Source organism: Panthera uncia, chromosome D2 (genome assembly GCF_023721935.1).
Source record: "Panthera uncia isolate 11264 chromosome D2, Puncia_PCG_1.0, whole genome shotgun sequence".
In the NCBI taxonomy this organism is placed as follows: Eukaryota; Metazoa; Chordata; class Mammalia; order Carnivora; family Felidae; genus Panthera; species Panthera uncia.
The window spans coordinates 45,988,323-46,010,852 of record NC_064818.1 but is presented as its reverse complement, the minus strand read 5'-3'; the positions used below and the strand labels follow the sequence as shown (position 1 = coordinate 46,010,852).

General features: G+C 41.4%; 1 protein-coding gene and 1 long non-coding RNA gene across 5 annotated transcripts in view; one reads left to right on the top strand and one right to left on the bottom strand.

The window, feature by feature from the left end:
• Window positions 1–4,796, bottom strand: part of WASHC2A (WASH complex subunit 2A) — a 62,009-nt gene extending 57,213 nt beyond the window's left edge. For all 4 annotated transcript variants that reach the window (XM_049645372.1, XM_049645374.1, XM_049645375.1 and 1 more), the window contains exons 1-3: window positions 4,707–4,796; window positions 4,493–4,615; window positions 3,537–3,701 (exon numbers count right to left, since the gene is read on the bottom strand). In XM_049645372.1, coding sequence (XP_049501329.1) covers window positions 3,537–3,701; window positions 4,493–4,615; window positions 4,707–4,709 — 291 coding nt within the window. In that variant the 5' untranslated portion in view covers window positions 4,710–4,796. The remainder of the gene's footprint in view (window positions 1–3,536; window positions 3,702–4,492; window positions 4,616–4,706) is intronic.
• Window positions 4,797–4,872: 76 nt separating this feature from the next.
• On the top strand, window positions 4,873–15,515 carry LOC125932800 (uncharacterized). The gene is made up of 4 exons (XR_007460755.1): window positions 4,873–5,121; window positions 10,170–10,269; window positions 13,572–13,661; window positions 14,988–15,515. It is a non-coding gene; the product is annotated as an uncharacterized LOC125932800 (long non-coding RNA).
• The last annotated feature ends 7,015 nt before the right edge of the window (window positions 15,516–22,530 follow it).

Here is a 22,530-nt window from a genome sequence, read left to right as displayed (position 1 = left end):
CTACATCAAGAAAAACTCAAAATCTAAAATAACTTGGCCAGGGGCCACCTGGGTGGCTCAGGAGGTTAAGCATCTGACTCTTGATTTCAGCTCAGGTCACGATCATGGGATTGAGCCCCACATCAGGCTCTGCACTGACAGAGTACAGCCTGCTTGGGATTCCCTCTTTCCCTCTCTCTCTGCACTCATCTCTCAAAATAAATAAATAAACTTAAAAAAAAAAAAAAAACTTCACCAGAAAAGAACAGTTGAACAAAAGACAAGGAAGACATGAAGACTGTGATTCAGAAAACACAGTTTATGATACCCACCTAACCCCAAAAATTCAAACAGATGCTAATCCAATACCATGTGGTACAGGCACATTGCGTAGACCCTTCCCAATTCTACTCCATGCCCCATCTAGGTCTCTAACACTGATCGCAGAGAAGAAATGAGCACCTGATCCAGCAAGAAAAGTACAGAATGAGAGCAACAAGTATACCAGAATGGACACCAAATTTGGCTTCATGGAAAGATGATGGGCTGCATATACACCTCTAAACTGCCTCTGCCAGTGAGAAAGATGCTCAGGACCAAGCACGGACATTCTACATAGATGACTAAAAAGTGACTACAGATTTTACTAAAATACTGGCTCTATCTTAAACTTACTGGCAAAGAGATCTCTAATACCTTCATTAAGATCCTTATTTTACAGACTCCCAAAAATGCTAGTAGCGGCAATTCAACCTGAACTACTAAAAAAATGCACAACCGTGTTGCCTAAGATACTTGCATGATGCTCTTTGGTCTTCTCTTAAAAGTCCTGAATAGAGCTTTTACAATTTAGCAATTTTCAAAATCCTTTCTATCACTTTACACCTAAACAATCTCAGGAAATAACCTACTTAATAATCCTTTTTCCACAGATGATCTATGGCTGACACTCAGAAAGTTAGGCTAACCTCCCTCTGAGAAATATAGGTCAGTTTAACTAAGCTTCCTCTCCATCCTCATCTTAACAGTCCCTCCTTCACTCACTCACTAGGCTCTAGCCACACTTGCTTCCTTCCTATTCTGGAATTACACTATTATGGAGGATTGTGATCTTCTCTAAAGACAGGCTCTATCGGGTGCCTGGGTGGCGCAGCTGATTAAGCATCCAACTCTTGATTTCAGCTCAGGTCATGATCTCACAGTTCATGGAGCCTGCTTGGGATTCTCTCTCTCTCTCTCTCTCTCTCTCTCTCTCTCAAAAATAAGTAAAATTTAAATAAACAAATAATAAAGAGAGGTTCTGTCTAATTTAACTATGTATTCCTAGGACTAGTACTTAGGAAGTCGATAAATATATAGGGAAGAGCACAAAAACAGACACTCAGATCAACAGAGAACCCAGAAAGGGACCCACAAACATATGGCCAACTAGTCTTTGACAAAGCAAGAAAGACTATCCAATGGAATAAAGACAGTCTCCTCAGCAAATGGTGCTGGGAAAACTGGACAGCGACATGCAGAAGAATGAACCTGAACCACTTTCTTACACCAGACACAAAAATAAACTCAAAATGGATGAAAGCCCTAAATGTAAGACAGGAAGCCATCAAAATCCTCCAGGAGAAAGCAGGCAAAAACCTCTCTGACCTTGACCACAACAACTTCTTACTCAACATGTCTCCGGAGGCAAGGGAAACAAAAACAAAAATGAACTACTGGGACCTCAGCAAAATAAAAATTTTTCTGCACAGCAAAGGAAACAATCAGCAAAACTAAAAGGCAACCGACAGAATGGGAGAAGATATTTGCAAACAATATATCAGATAAAGGACTAGTATCTAAAACCTATAAAGAATTTATCAAACTCAACACCCAAAAAACAAATAGTCCAGTGAAGAAATGGGTGAAAGACATAAATGGACACTTCTCCAAAGAAGACATCCACATGGCCAACCAACACATGAAAAAGCTCAATATCACTCATTATCAGGGAACTACAAATCAAAACCACAAAGAGATACCACCTCACACCTGTCAGAATGGCTAACATTAACAAGTCAGGCAACAACAGATGTTGGCAAGGATGCAGAGAAAGAGGATCTCTTTTGCTCTGCTGGTGGGAATGCATACTGGTGCAGCCACTCTGGAAAACAGTATGGAGGTTCCTCAAAAAATTAAAAATAGAACTACCCTACACCCAGCAATTACACTACTAGGTATTTATCCAAGGGATACAGGTGTGCTATTTCGATGGGGCACATGCACCCCAATGTTTACAGCAGCACTATCAACAATAGCCAAAGTATGGAGAGAGCCCAAATGTTCATCGATGGATGAATAAAGAAAATGTGGTGTATATATATATAATGCAGTATTACTTGACAACCAAAAAGAATGAAATCCTGCCATTCGCAACTATGTGGATGGAATTAGAGGGTACTATGCTAAGCGAGATTAGTCAGAGAAAGACAAATATCATATGACTTCACTCAATGAGGACTTTAAGATACAAAACAGATGAACATAAGGGAAGGAAAGAAAAATAATATAAAAACAGGGAGGGGGACAAAACATAAGAGACTCTCACATATGGAGAACAGAGGATTACTGGAGGGGTTGTGGGAGGGGGGATGGACTAAATGGGTAAGGGGAATTAAGGAATCTACTACTGAAATCATTGTTGCACTATATGCTAACTAACCTGGAGATAAATTTAAAAAGTTATTTAAAAAAATAGAATACAATACAATACAATACAATACATACATACATATAGGGAAAATCACACATGGCTTAAAGCCCAGTAATCTTTCTAGAGTTGATTCTGTACCACAGGTTCAGCCATCATAACAAAACATTAATCAAGAATATTCCAGGGGCACCTGGGTGGCTCAGTCAGTCAAGCGTCCAACTTCAGCTCAGGTCATTATCTCGCAGTTCACGAGTTCCAGCGTATTGGGCTCTGTGCCGACACCCCAGTGCCTGGAGCCTGCTTGGGATTGTCTCCTTCTCTCTCTGCCCCTCCCCCACTCATTCTCATTCTCATTCTCTCTCTCTCTCTCTCTCTCTCTCTCTCTCTTGCTGGCTCTCTCTCAAAAATAAACATTAAAAAAAATCCAAAACAAAAAAGAGTATTTCAAGTAGGCACACATACGCCTTTAACAGAATTCATCAGAACATAATGGACACAATCAATAGTGCAGTCACATGCTGGTCAGACCAGGATCAGACCAGGCAGGTGTACAGCTCTCCTTAAGGGACATGGCCACAATAAGGCTTGGGGGAATACCAGCACAAGTGCTGACTATCCTCAAAACTAAAAGGGTACGAAAAACTAGAAGGTAATTTTATCATTAGATTTTTTTAAAGGCCTGAAAAAACAAACTGTACTAATTTAAAAAGGCATTAATCCTAGAGAAAGAAGCTTCAATTACCAAGAACCCCTGTGTTCATGAAAATTGAGGAGGGTACCTAATAATACATCATTTAATACCCCAAGGGACTCTTGTTCCTCCAGAAAACACTATTTATAAGTCTGACACAATTAAGTAACTCACGTTTTCAATGAACTGGGTATTAGACAGCATAAGGAAGTCGTTGAAGACATTATGTAGGCGACAATCTGTGGCTTTAGTTTCCCGGATTAACCCATCCACTTGTTTCTTGATTTCATGGGTCCTAGAGATAGTCTGCTGTGAGAATTCCTGTAGAAACTGTAGTAGCTATTTAAAAAATAAACATACAGTAGTATCAATATCAAATGAGTCTACTCCGTGTGTCAAAACAAAAAAGAACCCATTTCCTTTCACCTTTGTGTGTTAGAATGTAAGAGATGCTGCTTTCGACAACACCCAAAACCAAGTATCACTGAAAAACATTAACAAAGCTCATCCAAACAGCGGCAAGGAGTACACCGACACTTGCTATCTCGATTCTGGACGAATTTTAAAGTCTTGTTTGGTTATCATTCTACAGAAATCCCAGATCAAGGGCAAAATAACAAACTGCCACTCTTATAAAAAGAAAAAAATCGTGTTCATATGGGACTTCGGAATCTCAGTTTCGGGAGTCTTGGGTCCCCGGCCTTTAAAGTCCCACTCGAGGATATCCATATACAGGCTTGTCTACCTCCCCACACAGTCCAGGTCCCAAAGTGAAATGGCCTCACTTGTGCCCTAGCAAACCCGCGGCGCAGAGATAACCTATCTGCCTCCATCAGGACGGAGATGGGAGCAGCCCTAGAAAACCCAAACAAGGAAGAGACCTGCATCTGGGCTGCAGTCGGAGTGGGGGAACTCAGCCGGCTAAGGACGATGGGCCCGCCCCCGCCCAGGTGCCTAGGGACTGCCACAGTGGCGTTTTTGGGGAGGGATGCGTTATGAACGCATGAACAGGGGCAGCAGAATACACCGAGTGGAGAAGGAATCGGGGTCTCCGGTCCTCCCGCTCGCAAGCCGCGGGGTCACCCCAGGCGGCCCGCCCTCCGCTCCCCTCCCTGGGGCCCGCCTCTCACGCCCGCATCGGCCGCCAGCGACCAGCTCTGGCTGCTCCTGCGGATCTCCTCCACCGACCAGGGCCGCTCCCACACGGGCTCGGACGCCGGCGCCCGCTCCTGGTCGGGGGTCGTCCGGTTCATCTGCAGCGGGAAGAATGAGAAGACGGGCTGAGGTTGGGGAAGGCACCGGCCCCGACCCGACCCCGGCCCGACCCGGGCCCGCCGCCCTCACCATCCCAGTCGGGCAGCTCCGCGGCCTCCGGGGCAGCCACGACCGCACCCGCTAAGGTCCGCAGGTCTGCGGAAGCCAAACCCCGAGCCCCGAGCCCTGCGGCCCCAGCACGTGACCAACTCTCACGTGACCGGCCCCACATGTGACCGGATGTGTGGTGCCGCCGGAAGAAAAAAGGGTCTGCAGATTACAGGCTTGAGTTAGCAGGCCTGCTGCTGGGTTCGCATGGAAGCTGGGAGCAGGGAGGATGCCGACGCCACGGGGTGCTGAAGGGAAGCGCTCGGCCGGGTTGCACTTGACCCCGCGAGCGCAGACGGCCGCTGAGGAGCACGCTGCTGGCCCGGCTCGGCTCAGGGGGGAAGCCCGAAAGAAACCTGTGGAACAACCCGCCTGGGGGCTTCTGCCTCTGCGCGAGGTGAGCAGGGCGAAAGCTACACCCGGCTGCGTCTTTTCCTTGTTGCATCTCCGCTACCCTTCGCGGGGTTGGCGCACAGGCGCTCATTAAGTGAAGAATGACTGGCCAGTCTGGCCATCATCATGCCCGCTGACCTGCTTGGTGTCAACTCACTGCCTAGGGCCTGGTTAAAATCCTTTACTCCCTGGACATTACCCACAGATTCAAGCCCAGACGTCTCATAAGACAAGCAAATACCTTTTATAATCTGATCCCTGCTGCGACTGTATCTTCAACCTTCCCAGTTCCCCACTAGCGCTCAGTGATCCTGCTAGGCTATTTTCACGCATCCTTTAAATTCCTTCTGCAGAGTCCCGCTTGTGCCAGACCAACTAACTAAATTATCTAAATAAAGATTCCAGTTTCTTTTCATTCCTTTGTACCCAAGGGTAAGTTATTTAATCTCCGTTAGCTTTCCTCCTCAGTAAAAGGAAGATACATATCTTGCAGGGACATGGTATTAAATGTGATGATATTCTTAAAACAGCTATCACAATGTCTGCCTTAGGGAGAGCGTTAAACGGATCTTACCGCTTTCTTTTGTTTTTGCCTCTAACACCTCAGTGAAAACTTCCCCGAGTATCCCAAGTATAGTTTTAATGCCCCTGTCAGTTATTTTCTGTTTGTACACATATCATAAAATATTACATTGTGTTATAGTGTATTTGGATCTGTCTCCCTTTAATAATAATAGCTAACATTTATGAAGTGCTCGGTATTTACTATTTGATGCATGTTAATTTATTTAATTATCTCAGTGACCCAGAAAGTAGTACTATTGTCTCTTTTTTTAAATGTTTACTCATTTCTGAGAGACACACACGCAAAGCACGAGTAGGGGAGGGACGGAGAGAGGGAAACAGAGGATCTGGAGCAGACTCTGCACTGGCAGCAGAGAGCCTGATGCACTGCTCGAACTCTCGAACTGCAAGATCATGACCTGAGCTGAAGTCAGAGGTTTAACCTAAGCTGAAGTCAGAGGCTTAACCGACTGAGCCACCCAGGCATCCCAAGTACTATTATCTTTATGTTATAGTTGAAGAAACTGAGGCATCGGAAGATAAATAACTTCTTCAGAATTAACCAGTAAAGAAGCAAGCTGGGAACCTACATAGTTAGCCACTGTTACCCTGTAGCTAGTCTTAGTTCTTTTAAAGGAACTTTTTTTTTTAAATGTGTATTTATTTTGGAGAGAGAGAGAGTGAGCATGAGCAGGGGAGGGGCAAAGAGAGAACAGAGGATCCAAAGCAGGCTCTGTGCTGACAGCAGAGAACCCGACACAGGACTCAAAGCCATGAACCATGAGATTATGACCTGAGTGGAAGTCAGAAACAACCGACTGAGCCACCCAGGCACCCCAAAATAATTTTATTTTTGGGGCGCCTGGGTGGCGCAGTCGGTTAAGCGTCCGACTTCAGCCAGGTCACGATCTCGCGGTCCGTGAGTTCGAGCCCCGCGTCAGGCTCTGGGCTGATGGCTCGGAGCCTGGAGCCTGTTTCCGATTCTGTGTCTCCCTCTCTCTCTGCCCCTCCCCCGTTCATGCTCTGTCTCTCTCTGTCCCAAAAATAAATAAAAAACGTTGAAAAAAAATTTAAAAAAAAAGAATTTTATTTTTAAGTGACCATCTATCAACCTCTAGCTGTTCCCTCACATTCATAAAAAAAGAAAAACAAAAACCTCTTGAGTTTGGTTGGTAAAATTTAGGTGAACTGGTTACTGCACTTGGCATCTCGTCTGACATCATCATGGGCAACTTCAGGAGCCATATAATGACCCTAGCTTCGATGTGCCTCAGTAACCTCAATCAATATCCCGATTCTCTAAGCACCTTGCTTACCTACACCCTGAACCTTATCACCTGATTTTCTTCTAAATCTGGACTGCAATAAAGCAGCCTTTACTTCCTCGTCTGTTCTCAACTAACCCAAACCCATCCCTCAGTTCTCCTTCTGTCCCCCAATTCCACCCTCTTAGCTTTATTTCCTTGCCTGTTCTGCGTAGAGCCCATGATAGTAGCCTTCAACTTCCCTTGAAAGCCCTTTAATATCTGTATGTCAAGGTTCTGACACATAGTTCTGCTAGCTCCTAACTACAAATCAGTGCAATGATGTCCTTTCTCCTTTCCTGCGCCTAGGTTCGTGAATGGAATCACTACAAATTCATATTCTGCAAATTTGGCTGAACTCTCAGCACTGATTAGCAGTCCTTTTGCTTATCTTTGATCTTTATACTTGATAGCTCCCTTCCATAATTTCATCACGTTTTTCTTTTTTTTTTTTTAACATTTATTTATTTTTGAGACAGAGAGCATGAACAGGGGAGGGTCAGAGAGAGAGGGAGACACAGAATCTGAAACAGGCTCCAGGCTCTGAGCTGTCAGCACAGAGCCCGACGCGGGGCTTGAACTCACGGACTGGGAGATCATGACCTGAGCCGAAGTCGGATGCTTAACTGACTGAGCCACCCAGGCGCCGCTCATCACGTTTTTCAAATTATCTACCCCACTTGCCTCTGCAAGAGAGAATAGACTTCTTACCTCATACTTAAGATGTTTCAATGTGTACACACCTGTATCTCATACAGTTCTTTATTTGCACACAACAGAATTCAACTGGCAAACACCAACAAAATAGAATTTGGAGAAAAAACCTACAGAATTCACAGTTAAGGAAAAGCTAAGCAAGCAGGTCTTAGGAAGGGCATAAACCAGAGGAAATCGGGAGTCCCCTTTGAGCCACTGCCATCAGAATGACAGCCCCAATCATTTCCCTTCTTGTGTTTCTCTTCTGAACTTCCAAATTCCTAAGATAAATAAAATCTGATTGGCTCCCCTTAGGTCATACCCCCATTCCTTCCACCTCTAAGGGGGACTGAAATTGGTGCTGTTAACCAAAAGCAAAGAGAAGAGATGCTAGGAAAGCAAAAACAACCGGCTACATGCTCCCTTTCTTTCAGTCTCTGGAAACACTGTCCTTACTCTTGCCCGAGATTAGTGGCCACTGTGTTCTTGATGGAAGCTTTCCAGCCTCCCCTTGGATAATGCTATCTTGAACTCCACTTCCTGTGTGTTCAATACTGCTCTCTTTACTGGTACTTCTCCCATAGACCTTTTCAAATGTTTTTAAGTCATGCTTTTTATTGAATCTGTTCATATTAGAGAGCTCTTGCTCTGCCATAACCATGCCTGAGAATTCAGATGAATCTACCCATTGTACAGTATATTAAAACTTGTTTCTGGGCACCTGGCTGGCTCAGTCTGTAAAGCATGCAACTCTTGATCTAAGAGGTCATGGGTTAAAGCCCCATGTTGGGTGTGAAGCCTACTTAAAAACAAAAAACTTTTTTCCTGTGCATTTTGATAAGTTTACAATATTTTAAGTAGTTGTAATACGAGTTGGGTTTTTTTTTTATGATTTACAAGATTTTATTTTTCACATAGTGGAAATAATGGCATACTCTTTATTTTTCAGTTAATGAATGACTATAGTGTGGATATTGCTTAAAGTCAGGGAAAGGTATAACAATTTTGTTGAAGACATAAACTCAGCATTGCATAATCCAGTATATCTTATTTCCTAATAGTTTAATGGATATTTCATTGTTCATTAATATTAGAGGATTTAATGAGAAAAGCCACTGACATATCCAGCATTTTATTTAATTTTTTTAAATGTTTTTATTTTTGAGAGAGAGACAGAGACAGAGAGTGAGCAGGCAAGGGACAGAGAGAGAGGGAGACATAGAATCCGAAGCAGGCTCCAGGCTCTGAGCTGTCAGCACAGAGCCCAATGTGGGGCTCGATCCCACGAACGTGAGTTTGAGCCCCAGGTCAGGCTCTGTCCTGACAGCTTAGAGCCTGAAGCCTGCTTCAAATTCTGTGTCTCCCTCTCTCTCTGCCCCTACCCTGCTCTCTCTCTCTCTCTCTCTCTCTCAAAAATAAATAAACATTTTTTAAAAAGTGTTCAAATCCAGCTGGTTTTCTAAGTAATTGAGTGGTATAAATGGTGTGACTATAGTATTAGAGTTTGGGATTGTAACCAACCATCTCTAACCAAACCCCCAGTCCCTTTGCATGTACTGCTAGCTCTCTGTAGTTCTGATTGCTCCAGAGGGCTTATGAGTTTTGTTTTATAAGGACCCACAAGACTAAGAATCCAATAATATAGATCTGACCCAATAAATCTACTAACTGTAAGTTATATGCTCTTTTTAAAGAAATGGTAGTTATTTTTTAAATACTATTTTAGTATTTTATGAATTATATATCTAATAGTTTGGCCAAATTGAAACTCTCAAAATTACTACTACTGTTATCATTTTGCACTAGTAAACGAAGCGTGAACAGCAAATGTGTCCAACTGTGTCCCAACAGTGTCAAGCTCTACCACTGTTAAGGTTAGATTTCTTACCTCTGAGATAGGTTTTGCCAATCGCCCTTCTCTCACCAAATTCTTTTTAATGAGACACAAAATTACTTATGACATTGTTCTTCATTTCTGGCAAAACCCTTAGTTTAGCTAAACAAACTACTGCCTGAAAAGTGGGTTTACAACTCTTAAAATGTACTTGTAATTATTCTTTACTGGAAGTATTTTTGAAATACTGAACATCACAAAAATCTTCCATTTTATAATAACTTCTAGCTTAGTTTAAGGTACACATAACAATGTAAACCACTAGCTGCTTGCCTTTTCAGTAAAGATAGGATTCAAGTCAAAGGTATTAAACAATTTGTAAAATTTTCTTTGTTCAGTGTGATTAATTTTACAACTTTAGGGCATTACAGGCTGAGAAAGCTGGCAAAAAAAAAAAAAAAAAAAAAAAAAAACATTGTATGCTTTTATAATGCATAGCTCTCAGATGTTACACTGAAATACTCCCAGAGTTAAAATATCCATGTTTGAGTTTGACCATCAAATATGCTATATGTAATATAAGGATTGATTTTCTAACTCTACTTTCTTGAAAATAGAGTCTAGCCACCCTGTTTGTTTGTTTGTTTTCTACAGAAGTCCCTCTAGTGGCAAGCCATGGTTCTTCTAAGAGTCATTTAAAGGGCCTAAGAGAAGATTTTCTCCAAGAACGGGCAGTTCAGAGGCTCCACATGAGGTGAGGCTAGAAATGCTTCCCAGTCAGAAAACCCAGAAACCAGGCGCCCCACAGTATGGACAACATGCTCCTCTGTCAAAGGGATCCCTGCTCTCTGACCTGGGTGGAAAAGCTGACCCATACACAAAGTGACAGAGGCTGATGAGTTCTGGAGATAAAGCAGCTTTACTTGCTGATACTATACTCTGACTCGATATGTCAACAAGCAGCACTTTCAGGGCCCTCAGGAATGGATTTCTAGCACAACCCTTCTGCCCGCCTCTGTTAATCACTGAGCTCTCTGTTCAAGAGTTGGAATTTTCAATCTGCTGCAAGTCCTTTAGAGTTTTGGTATTATAGGACCTTAACCCTTCTACATGTTTATTCAACCTCCCCTTGGCTCAGCTACCTGCCCAAATACATCAGAAGGCAGGCATCTCACCTGCACCCTCGAATAATGCTAACATTATTCCCGGAAGTGGTTGGCAAGTCTTATCAAGGAGAATTGTAATCCTGGGAGTCCAGTTCCTGCATTGACAGTTTAATGAAAGCAACACTACTAGGAAATAGTTCTACTCACCCATTGTTACAAGTCTGCAACTCCTATATTTGGCCAAGAGGTTGATTATATATGTTAAAATATTTTATAAATAAATTATAATAAATAAATTTACTTATAATAAGTAAAATATAAAAATTATAATAAAACTTTATAAGTAAATTATAATAAATAAAATATAATAAATAAATATTATATACAATTAAATTTTTTCATCTTTTAATGTTTTCACTTTTTTCAATATTTCTTTATTTTTGAGAGAGAGATAGAGAGCCAGCAGGGGAGAGGCAGAGAAAAAGGGAGACACGGAATCGGAAGTAAGCTCCAGGCTCTGAGCTTTTAGCTCAGAGGCCAATGCAGGCCTCAAACCCAAGAACCATGAGATCATGACCTGAGCCAAAGTCGGATGCTTAACCAACTGAGCCACCCAGGTGCCCTTAATGTTTTCACTTTTTAATTTGAAATCATTTCGGGTTTATAAAAAAATTTTCAAAATTCCCACATATCCTTTACCCAGTTTCCCCAAATGGTCTCTTTTTAATGTTTATTCATTTTTGACAGAGAGAGAGAGAGAGAGAGACTGCATGCGAGCAGGGGAGGGGCAGAGAGAGAGGGAGACACAATCTGAAGCAGGCTCCAGGCTCTGACCTGTCAGTACAGAGCCCGAAGTGGTACTCGAACTCATGAACCATGAGATCACGACCTGAACCGAAGTCGGACACTTAACCGACTGAGCCACCCAAGTGCCCCAATGTTTGAGAGTGAGAGACAAAATGCACACAAACATGCATGCATGGGGGAGGGGCAGAGAGAGAGGGAGACAGAGGATTTGAAGCGGGCTCTGCACTGTCAGCACAGAGCCCGATGGAGGGCTCAAGCCCACAAACCGTGAGATCGGACCTGAGTTGAAGTCAGACCCTCAATGGACTGAGCCACCCAGGGTGCCCCCCAGATGTTCATAACCTACATAAACACAGTACAATCAGACAGTAAATTAACATTGATGCATTATTATTACTTAATCTATAGACCTCATTTAAACCTCATCTTTGTCCCATGTCCTTTTATCTACCTGGAACCACATAGTACATTTATTATGTCTCCTTATTCCTTCATCTTTCTTTTTTGTTTATGACCTTAATATTGTTTTGAAGAATGCTAGCCAATTCTTTTATAAAATTCTCCTAAGTTTCCTCATGATTAATTCAGGTTATGCATTTTCAGCAAACATGCAAAAATATTTTGGCAACAATGAAAAGGAAAACCTGAGCAGGCCTAGCCTTATAAGACAAGAAAATATACTATAAAGCCTCTGTAATAAAACTGTTACATCGGTGCATGAGTAGACAAACAGACCAGTAGAATAGAGTAGAGTAGAATAGAATAGAATGCCCCAAAATAGACCCAGGCACATTTGGAAACTTAGAATATTGGTAAAGGGGCATCTCAAGCCACTGGGGCAAAAATGGACTTTTTAAAAAATAGTGCTGTAACAACTGGGTAACCATTTGGAAAAAGATAAGAGTGGAACCATAGCTAACACTACATAAAAATAAATTCCAACTGGATTAGAAATCTAAATATAAAAACTGAGTCTATGGTCATAACACCCTTGAATGTGCCTGATCCCACCTAAATGTAAAAACTGAAACTATGCAAATACTAGCAAACAACATGAATGACTTCCTCTTTAGCCTCAGTGTGGGGGAAGTCTAACTATAACTCGAAATCCAGAATAATAAAAAAAAATTGATAAATTTGAATGCATAAAAATAAAACATTTTTCGTGGCCAAAAGCCATCACAAACAAAACCAAAAGACAATTGACAAACCAGGAGAAAATATTTGCAACATATATGACAGACAAATGGCTAATATTGCTAATATATTAAAGGGATATTAAAAGAGCTCTTAAAAATTAAGTGGCAAGCCACCACAAAAAAAAAAAAAAAAATATTTATGAAAACGCATGCATTATTAACACAATGCAATGCAAAAAATCCTCAACAAAATATTAGCAAACCGAATCCAAAAGTACAGTTAAAAAAAAAAAATCATTCACCAGAATAAAGCAGGATTTATCCTGGGATGCAAGGGTGCTTCAATATTTACAAATCAATGAACGTGACACATCACATCAATAAAAGAAAGGATAAAAAACATTATTTCTTTTTTTAAATATTTACTTTTATTTTGAGAAAGAAAGAGAGCAGGGGAGGGGCAGAGAGAGAAGAAGAGAAAGAATCCCAAGCAGGATCCGCGCTGTCAGTGCAGAGCCCAATGTGGGGTTCAGTCTCATGAACCATGAGATCATGACCTGAGCCAAAATCAAGCGTTGGACACTTAACCAACTGAGCCACCCAGGAGCCCCTATGATTATTTCAATAGATGCAGAAAAACCATTGACAAAGTACAACATCCATTCATGATTAAAAAAAAAAAAACCAATAAAGTAGATCTAGAGGGAACATACTTTAACATAATAAAAGTCTTATATGAAAAACCCACATCATTATTGTATCACACGTGGTATTTTCACAGCCCTAAAAATCCTCTGTGCTCTACCTATTCATCATTCCCTTCTTCTAAACACCTGGCAAACACTGATCTTTTTTCTTTTTTAAATCCAGTAGAGTTAGCAAGTCCTGTTATATTAGTTTCAGGTGGACAATACAGTGATTCAACAATTCTATATATTACTCAGTGCTCATCAAGAGAGGTATGCTCTTTTTTCTGTTTTTAAGTCTATTTATTTTTTTCTTAGTAATCTCTACACCCAATGTGGGGCTCAAACTCACCAACCCCAGATCAGGAGTCACATGTTCTTCCAGCTGAGCCAGCCAGGCGCCCCAGGGTAAGTGTGCACTTAATCCCCTCCACCTATTTCACCCATCTCCACTCACCTCCCCTCTGGTAACCATCTATTTGTTTGTTCTGTATTATTAAGAATGTGTTTTTTGGTTTTCTCTTTTTTTTCTTTGTTTCTTAAATTTCCCATATGAGTGAAGTCATATGATATTTGTCTTTCTCTGATTGACTTATTTCATAGCATATACTCTCTAGATCTAGCCCTATTGTTGCAAATTGCAAGATTTCATTCTTTTTTATGGCTGAGTAACATTCCATTGCATATATACACCACATCTTCTTTATCTGTTCCTCTATCGATGGACACTTGTGTTGCTTCCAGATCTTAAACAATAAACATAGGGGTGCACATATCCCTTTGAATTAGTGTTTCCAAATTCCTTGGATAAATACCCAGCAGTGGAATTACTGCATCATATGGTAAGTCTATTATTAATTTTTTTTTTCAACGTTTTTTAATTTATTTTTAGGACAGAGAGAGACAGAGCATGAACGGGGGAGGGACAGAGAGAGAGGGAGACACAGAATCGGAAGCAGGCTCCAGGATCCGAGCCATCAGCCCAGAGCCTGACGCGGGGCTCGAACTCACGGACCGCGAGATCGTGACCTGGCTGAAGTCGGACGCTTAACCGACTGCGCCACCCAGGCGCCCCTTTTATTAATTTTTTGAGGAACCTCCATACTCTTTTTTTTTTTTTTTTAAGTAGGCATCATGCCCAGTGCAGAGCCCAATATGTGGCTTGAACTCATGACCCTGAGATCAAGACCTGAGCTGAGATCAAGAGTTGGATGCTTAACTAACTGAGCCACCCAGGTGCCCCCATACTCTTTTCTATAGTAGCTGTACCACTTTGTATTCCCACCAACAGTACAGGCACTGTTGTTTTTTCTCTACTTCCTCACCAACTCTTGTAGTTTCTTGTGTTTTTGATTTTAGCCATTTTGATAGTTGTGAGTGGGAAATGCAAATCAAAATCACCATGAGATATCACCTCATACCTGTTTAAAAAAAAGACAAGAAATAACAAGTGTTGGTGAAGATGTGGAGAAATGGGAACGCTTGTGCACTTTTGGTGAGAATGTAAATTGGAGCAGTCACTGTGGAAAATATAATGGAGTTTCCTAAAAATTAAAAATAGACTGTCATATCCAGCAATTTCACATCTGAGCATTTATCTTAAGAAGATGAGAATACTAATTCATAGATATATGCACCCTCATGTTCACTGTGTGACCAGCTAGAACCCAACACCTGACCTTTACTGCCCACCTGCTTATACTCACTGACCTTTGTCCCACATTTTTCCTTAAGCTCTTCTATCCAGCTCATCTTTTAACTCAGGCTGATGGAAACCAAAAGCACCCCTCAAGTGATAGTGACCACCCTGACAAGACCTTCTGCCAACCCAGGCCATCCAGACCAATATGACCATAACCCTGGACTCGCGCCGCACAGATGGACCATGGAGTGACCTGCAGAATGACTGACAACTTCCTTTACCTCATTATAATACTAAAACTTCTGCTCAAGGATGAGCACAAGCCTCATTTACATAACATACAATGTGTGATATAGGCATGCTTCCTTAAGTTGCATGCACTGCCTTATGTTCCCCTTTACATTCCATGACAAGGCTTCCCTATCTAAATATTCATCCCAACCCTAAATAAAAGGGACCCATTTACCCTTGGCTCGAGAGTCACAGCTTTGGAAGTTATTCCCTGTGATCTCCTTATTTGCTGCAAATAAAGTATCCTTGTCCAACAATTTACCTGGCATAGTTTTTAATCTGTGACTCATCAAGGAGCAATTTATATCTATATCTATTTATATTTACATCTATATCTACATATCTATATATCATCTATATATCTATATCTATATGTATGCAACAACATGGATGAATTTTGAAGGCATTATGCTAAGTGAAATAAGGCAGACAAGAAAAAGACAAATACTGTTATGATCTCACTTATATGTGGAATCAAAAACACAATGAGTTCATGGATACAGAAAACAGATGAATTAGATTGCTGGTAGCCAGAGGTGCGAGGTGGGAGTGGGCAAAATGCGTAAAAGAGGATAAAAAGAAGAAAAAAGTCAAAAAAGCAAAACTGTAGAATCATCTCAAGAGTTGCCATAAAGGATGTGAGAAAATGCAAAATCTATTTTTGAATAAAAAAAGAAACTTAATAAAATTAGGAAGATAAATGTAATTATGAAGAGATGCTTCATTAACATTTTTTCCAGAGCTAAAAGAGCCCTTGGCCTTTTTCATTTCTGCTCTGGTCACCAAATGTGTGTGTCATTGGGTAGGGTATTTTCTGCCTAGAGATATCATCCAATCCCCCAGGTTGAGGGCTCAATCCACAAGACTGTCCCCCGCCCCCCACACACACCCAATTCAAATGTCAATCTCAAGTCCAGATTGTTACCCGTGCTTTTGACTGACAGGTATAAATTGGAGGTTCCCATGACTCTCTCCTCAGGTCGATTAATTTGCTAGAGTGGCTCATGTAACTCAGACAAATATTTTACTTACAGGATTACTGGTTTATCATAAAAGGATACCACTCAAGAACAGCCAGATAGAAGAGATGCATAGAGCAAGGTATGTGGAGAGGGGTAGTGGAGTTTTCATGCCCTCTCTGGGTGCCACTCTCCCAGTGCATCCCAGTGTTCACCAACCCAGAAGGTTTCAGAACTCCACTGGGCTTTTATGGAAGCTTCAGTATTACAGAGACATAGTTGATTAAAACAGCCACTGGTAATTGAGTCAACCTCCAGGCCCTCCCTTCCCCTGAGGTCAAGCCTCTGATAACAAAATTGTTTCTGCTAGCAACCAATCCCCACACTGAAGGGCTTTCAGATGTCACCTCATTAGCATAAATTCAGATTTAGCGGAAAAGGGCTTGTTATGAATAACAGAAAACACCTTTATCACTCTTATCATTTAAGAAGTCCCTAGGGTTCCAGGAACTTTGTTCTAGGCATAGGGATGAAGACCTAATATATATTTATTATAAATCACAATATTACAGTACCCCATCTTGTTACTTTGTACACATCGACTTAAATTTGATTTCAAGCTCCCATCGCACTGGGATGGTAGATAATTCCATCTCATCCCTTTTGGGGAATTTTCTTCTGTTCTCCAATGCATGCCTAGGTTGTAGGGATTACACAAAGTCAAAGTTTTGGAGGGGGTGCCCATGTGGTCTTCAACCTGCTGTCTCTTACTGTTTCTGAGAGATACTCATTGTCTCTGGTCATGTAGTCTCTTTGGATCATAGCCAGTGCACTGGGATGCAAGAACACCTGGCTCCAGGGGTCCCAGACAGACCAAGTTCAACCAATTGCCACTGACAAAACCAAAAGGGCAAGAGAGGAATGGTGGGGAAACAAGAAAGGAATGTGTTTCAGTGAGGCTGACACTGGGAAAAGAGCAGGCTAACATCTCAAAGACTGTCTCTAAACTGCTGAATATACTTCCAGGTTTATATTAGGAAAATATGGGACAAAGGTTGGTGTGTGAGTGCAGTTGGACATAAAGGTGAGGTCTGTCAGGTTGTCTGGGAGTCAATCATGCAAAAGGCTTGCTGGCTCAGGGCAGTCCTTATTGCTGGAGTGGATGGTTTCGGTTCCCATCAAGGGAATGCTTTGCCCTCCAGGTCTTTTTTCTGAGTTAAGAGATAAGCTGGAAAGAAGAATTAATGATTTAGAAAGCACTGACTGAGGTCAAGATGGAGGTGATTTAAGTCCTCTTTCAATGCTTCATTATTTTTATTGCTGAATACTGTTCTATTTCATTTTGTTTATCTATTCATCTGTTTATGTACATTTGGGTTGTTTTTACCTATTGTTTTTACCTCTTGGCTATTGTGAATAATGCTGCTATAAACATTAATATATCTGAGTACAAGTATATATCTGAGTACCTGTTTTCAATGCTCTTGGGTATCTACCTAGTATGATAGGATAAAAATAGGCAGAGAGGGAAAGATTAGGACCTGAAGTCCTTGGGTGGGGAAAAATACATATTTTGGAAGATTCTGGGAATGTCTGACCACAGCAAACCCCCTCAGATATAAGGTTCCTCTAAAGAATGTAACAGACACCACCTATTCCCCTTCAGGTTTCCCTCAGGAATTTGACAAAAGAGCTAACTTTAGGGCTAATCAGTAATAGGCCATAAAACATTAAGACCCACAAGTAATGATATGGCCATAGGACCACCCTTCATACAATGGAATTGAGCCAATCAGGAATGGACAAACCTGCACCTAGAGTTATCAAGCCAATGAGGGTAGGAGCTGAATAGGAAACAGCCAGGGTGGGGAGGTGGGGGGGGGGGAACCAGAACCTAATAAAACAAGAACCCCTGCCTATAGTCACTTTCGAGTGTCCCCTCTCTGTAAAGAGAGCTTTCGTAGTATTCTTACTTTCTGATCTTTTACTCTAAGAAACTTGCCTACTGCTCATTTTTTGTCCACCTATTCATTCTTCGAAGTGGCGAGACAACAAATCCCAGGTATTGAGGTAAAGAATCCTGCAACACTAGGAGTGGAATTGCTGTATTAAATGGTAACTCTAATATTTGACTTTTTAAGGAACTGCATCTAGTTTCTATATCTCCTTATTCTTGGCAACATTTGCTTTTATCTTTTTGATTACAGCCATCCTAGTGAGCATAAAGTGGTGCTCACTTTTTATGTGCTTATTGACTGTTAAGAGGACACTTTTTGAACCTTTTAATTTCAGGGTGCCTTGGATGGCTCAGTTGGTTGGGCATCCAATTTCAGCTCAGGTCATGCTCTCATGGTTTATGGGTTCGAGCCCCACATCGGGCTCTCTGCTGTCAGCATAGAGCCTGCTTCAGATCCTCCGTCCTCTCTGTCCCTCTCCCGCTTACACGGGCACACATGCACTCTCTCTCTCTCTCAAAAATAAACATTAAAAAATTAAAAAAAAAAACTTGTAATGAAATTAAAATTCAGTTTCACATTTGCAGAAAAGTTACAGAATCGTTTTTTAAAAAGCCTGTATACCCTTCACCCAGAATCACCAACTGTTAATATTATGTCCCAGTTGAGCTCTCCTTTCATCTTTCTGTCTCTGCCTGAGCAATCTGAGCGTAATTTGCATTCATCATGCCCCTTTACCCATGGATATTTGTGTCACTATTCTGAGAACAATGGCTTTTTTCTCAAACAAACCTCAGTACGCTTCTCAAAATTCTAAAACTTCATTTTTTTTAAGATTTTATTTTTAGGTAATCTTCTACATGCAACTCGGGGCTCAAACTCACTACCCTGAGATCAAGAGTCACATGTTCCACCAACTGAACCAGCCGGGCACTCCAAAATCCTGAAATTTAACTTTGATCAGATAATTATTTTTATTTATTTATTTTTTTTAGAGAGAGAAAGAAAGACAGTGCAAACAGGGGAGAGGGACAGACTCTTAAGCAGGCTCCAGGATGCTCAGCCCAGAACCCAACACAAAGATCAATCCCACAACCCTGGAATAATGACCTGAGCCAAAATCCAGAGTCAGCCGCTCAACTGGCTGAGCTACCCACACGCCCCAATAAAATAATGACCTAATCCACTCCATATTTGAACTTTACCAATTGTCCAAATAGTCTAGATTTGAGACCAGGATCCAATCCACGATCATATTTATTTAGTTGCCTTTAATCTGAAACAGCTCCTTAGCCTTTCTTCATCTTTCATGGCCTTGATATTTTGAAGGGTATGGGCCAGCTATTGTGTAGAACATGTTCACGTGATATTTCCTTGTGGTTAGATAAAGATATGCATTTTTGGCAGGAATTCCACCAAGGCATGTCCTTAGGGCATCATAGCAAGAGGCTTATTTTAACCCCATTGTTGGCAATTAGATTGGATTGTTTTTTAGGTAGTATCACTTAGGCTCTATCGAAATTGCTCTTTTTTCAATTGTAATTAATGAGCAATCTAGAGGGGTTACTTTGAATTGATACAGTATTCTGTTCCTCATTCAACTTCCATTTGCTAGTTTCAGCATCCTGTGCCTTTTTAAAAAATCAGTTATGAGGTATAATTTATATACAGTAAAATTCACCTATTTTGAGTCATCAGTTGTATGAGTTTTGACAAATGAGTAGTCATATAACCACCACAATAAAAATTTGGAACATTCCCATTGCTCCCAAAAGGCCAAAGGGGGCTCTTCTTCATAATGTGAGACAATAGGGGCGCCTGAGTGGCTCAGTTGGTTAAGTGTCCAACCTTTGATTTCATCTCAGGGCATGCTCTCAAGGTTCATGGGATAGAGTTATGAGTTGGGCTCTGCACTGACAGCTGGGAGCCTGCTTGGGATTCTCTCTCTCCCTCTCTTGCTCTCTGTCCCTCCCCTGCTCAGGTGCATGTACGCATTCCCAAAATAAATAGATAGATAGATAGATAGATAGATAGATAAACTTTTTTAAAAATGTGAAAATAGATTTTTTTTAAAAAGTGAGATAATAGATATAAACCCAGATACATGGTATCCTAATCTTAAGGAACCTTGAATCTCTTTCTGAAACAGGCCTGACCTTCAAGATCATTGTCTGGGTAGGAACTCAAAACAGAAGCCAGCAGTTGAGGTCCCAAATGGAACAATGACCCTTTGTTCCAGGTGGCAGCCACCTTGTCCCTGACATATGGGTGGGAAGCCAGCAGTTGAGGCCCCAAATGGAACAATGACCCTTTGTTCCAGGTGGCAGCCACCTTGTCCCTGACATATGGGTGGGAAGCCATAAGGCAAGAGGAATTACAAAACAGAAAAACATATTGGAAATGTTTCCAAAAATATCCTTCCATGCACTAGAAGTTCTGTTTGTCTTCATTGCAAGGATCTTGCAGGCCTGATATCCTCTAAGAGGCCACAGGGCCTGTTTTAGATATGTTCCCTCACCATGCTGGGAGCACAGGAGACGGAGCAGCTGTTGTCCATAGTGCTGCTGTCACCATGTGCACTGTTGTGGGGATGCTTGAAGACCTGGCTTGCTCTCCCTTGGCCCTACAAGAAGTGAATACAACTTTCCTTTCCTACTCAAAGACTGCCCCACTTACCTGAGGGTTCTATGGCCATCACCCTTTCCTCTGCTACCTGCCTGGGTGGGTAAATGGTAGGGCAAGAGCTCCCTTTCAGGGACCCCCATCAGTGACTCAATCTATTACTCCCCTCTCCACCTCTCTTTCTTCCCAGGACTATGGGATCTTCATCTAGTTTGGCTGGTGGTAGGTATTTTTCTGTGCCTAGTGTTCAGGCTAAGAATTGGTTTCGTTAACGGCCCCCAAAACCTTTTTCTTCTAAAGCTATTATCTCCGCCATGGGCTATGAAAGTCCATTTTGAAATTAACAGTTCAGCATTGAGTCACTTCTTCCTGAATTACTGTCCAAAGTACCCTACCCTCAGTCTAGAGGTACCAGGAAGTAGAGTAGGGTGGGAGGAAGGGGCAAGCCTTGTTGGCTGATATTTGTCCATACCATCCCATTATTGTGCAGTTGATTTGAGGGAAATAGACACAGGACTGTATGTTTATCTACCTTAAATATTATCATTATTTATCTAACTTAATCTTTCCTTTTAACTTCAGGACAAACCAGATAAGAAAATATCTTTATTCACTTTTAAGTTTTCTTTTCTGTAATGTAGTAGGTGGGAAGGGAGATAAGGGTAAAGTAAAGATGACTGGAGAAAGCAATATGGAATTAGATCCTGTATGAGGTGTGAGCTTGGGCTTTGTGAAACAGAGTACCTGGGTCGAAAGGAAAAGAGAGGGACCTTTCCGAGTAGTTGGGAAGATAGCACATGTGCTGACCAACCAGTGGGAGGTTAACCGAGGAGGATAGTGGCCATGACCTCAAATATCATCTCAACCTAGGTATGTTTATTGTGCAATAAATGTAATACATTTATAAATACATCAGAAATCTAATACCATTTTCATTTCACCTAGAATTTTATGGATAGTGTACTTAATTACTTCAAACATGAATGGGACTTTAAAATGAACTTACTGTATTTGGATTGTTTTCTTTCCTGTTGCATTAGTCGGCTTGGGTTGCCATAACAAAATACCACAAACCGTGTGGCTTAAACAATAGAAATTTATTTCTTACAGTTCTGGAGGTTGGGAAATTCAAGATCAAGGTAGCAGCTGTGTAGGTTTTATTCCTGGCAGGGAGCAAGAATTCCTGTCCCCTTCCAGGGTCCTTCTAGCTGGATTAAGAATCAAATTGACACGAGGGGCTCCTGAGTGGCTCAGTCAATGAAATGTGCGACTTCAGCTCAGGTCATGATCTCATGGTTCGTGGGTTCGAGCCCCCCGTGGGGCTGTGTGTTGACAGCTCAGAGCCTGGAGCCTGCTTCAAATTTGTCTCTCGCTATCTCTGCCCCTTCCCTGCTTTTGCTCTTTCTCTGTATCTCAAAAATAAATAAATGTTAAAAAAAATTGTTTTAAAGTAATATATGCAAGAGATGAGAACAGTTCAGATAGTACAGAAAGTGTAAAATGAAAAGTAAAGCCTCCACCCCTCAGTGTTCCAACCCTTTACCCTGAAAGTAACTTGTTAATATTCATTCATTCATTCATTCATTCATTTAAGATACTTGTTGAGTACTGTTCTGGGTGCCGGGAATACAGTGATGAGCAAGATATGTCAAGTTTTTACTTCATGGCATTTGCATTTCAGTGGATAAGCCGGTGATAAACAAATACATAAAATAGTATCTGGTAGTGGTAAATGCTATGAATAAAAAGCAGTGTGGAAGAAGAGAGTACTGCAAGCAGAAGACTATTCTGAGCTACAGCCTGCAGTG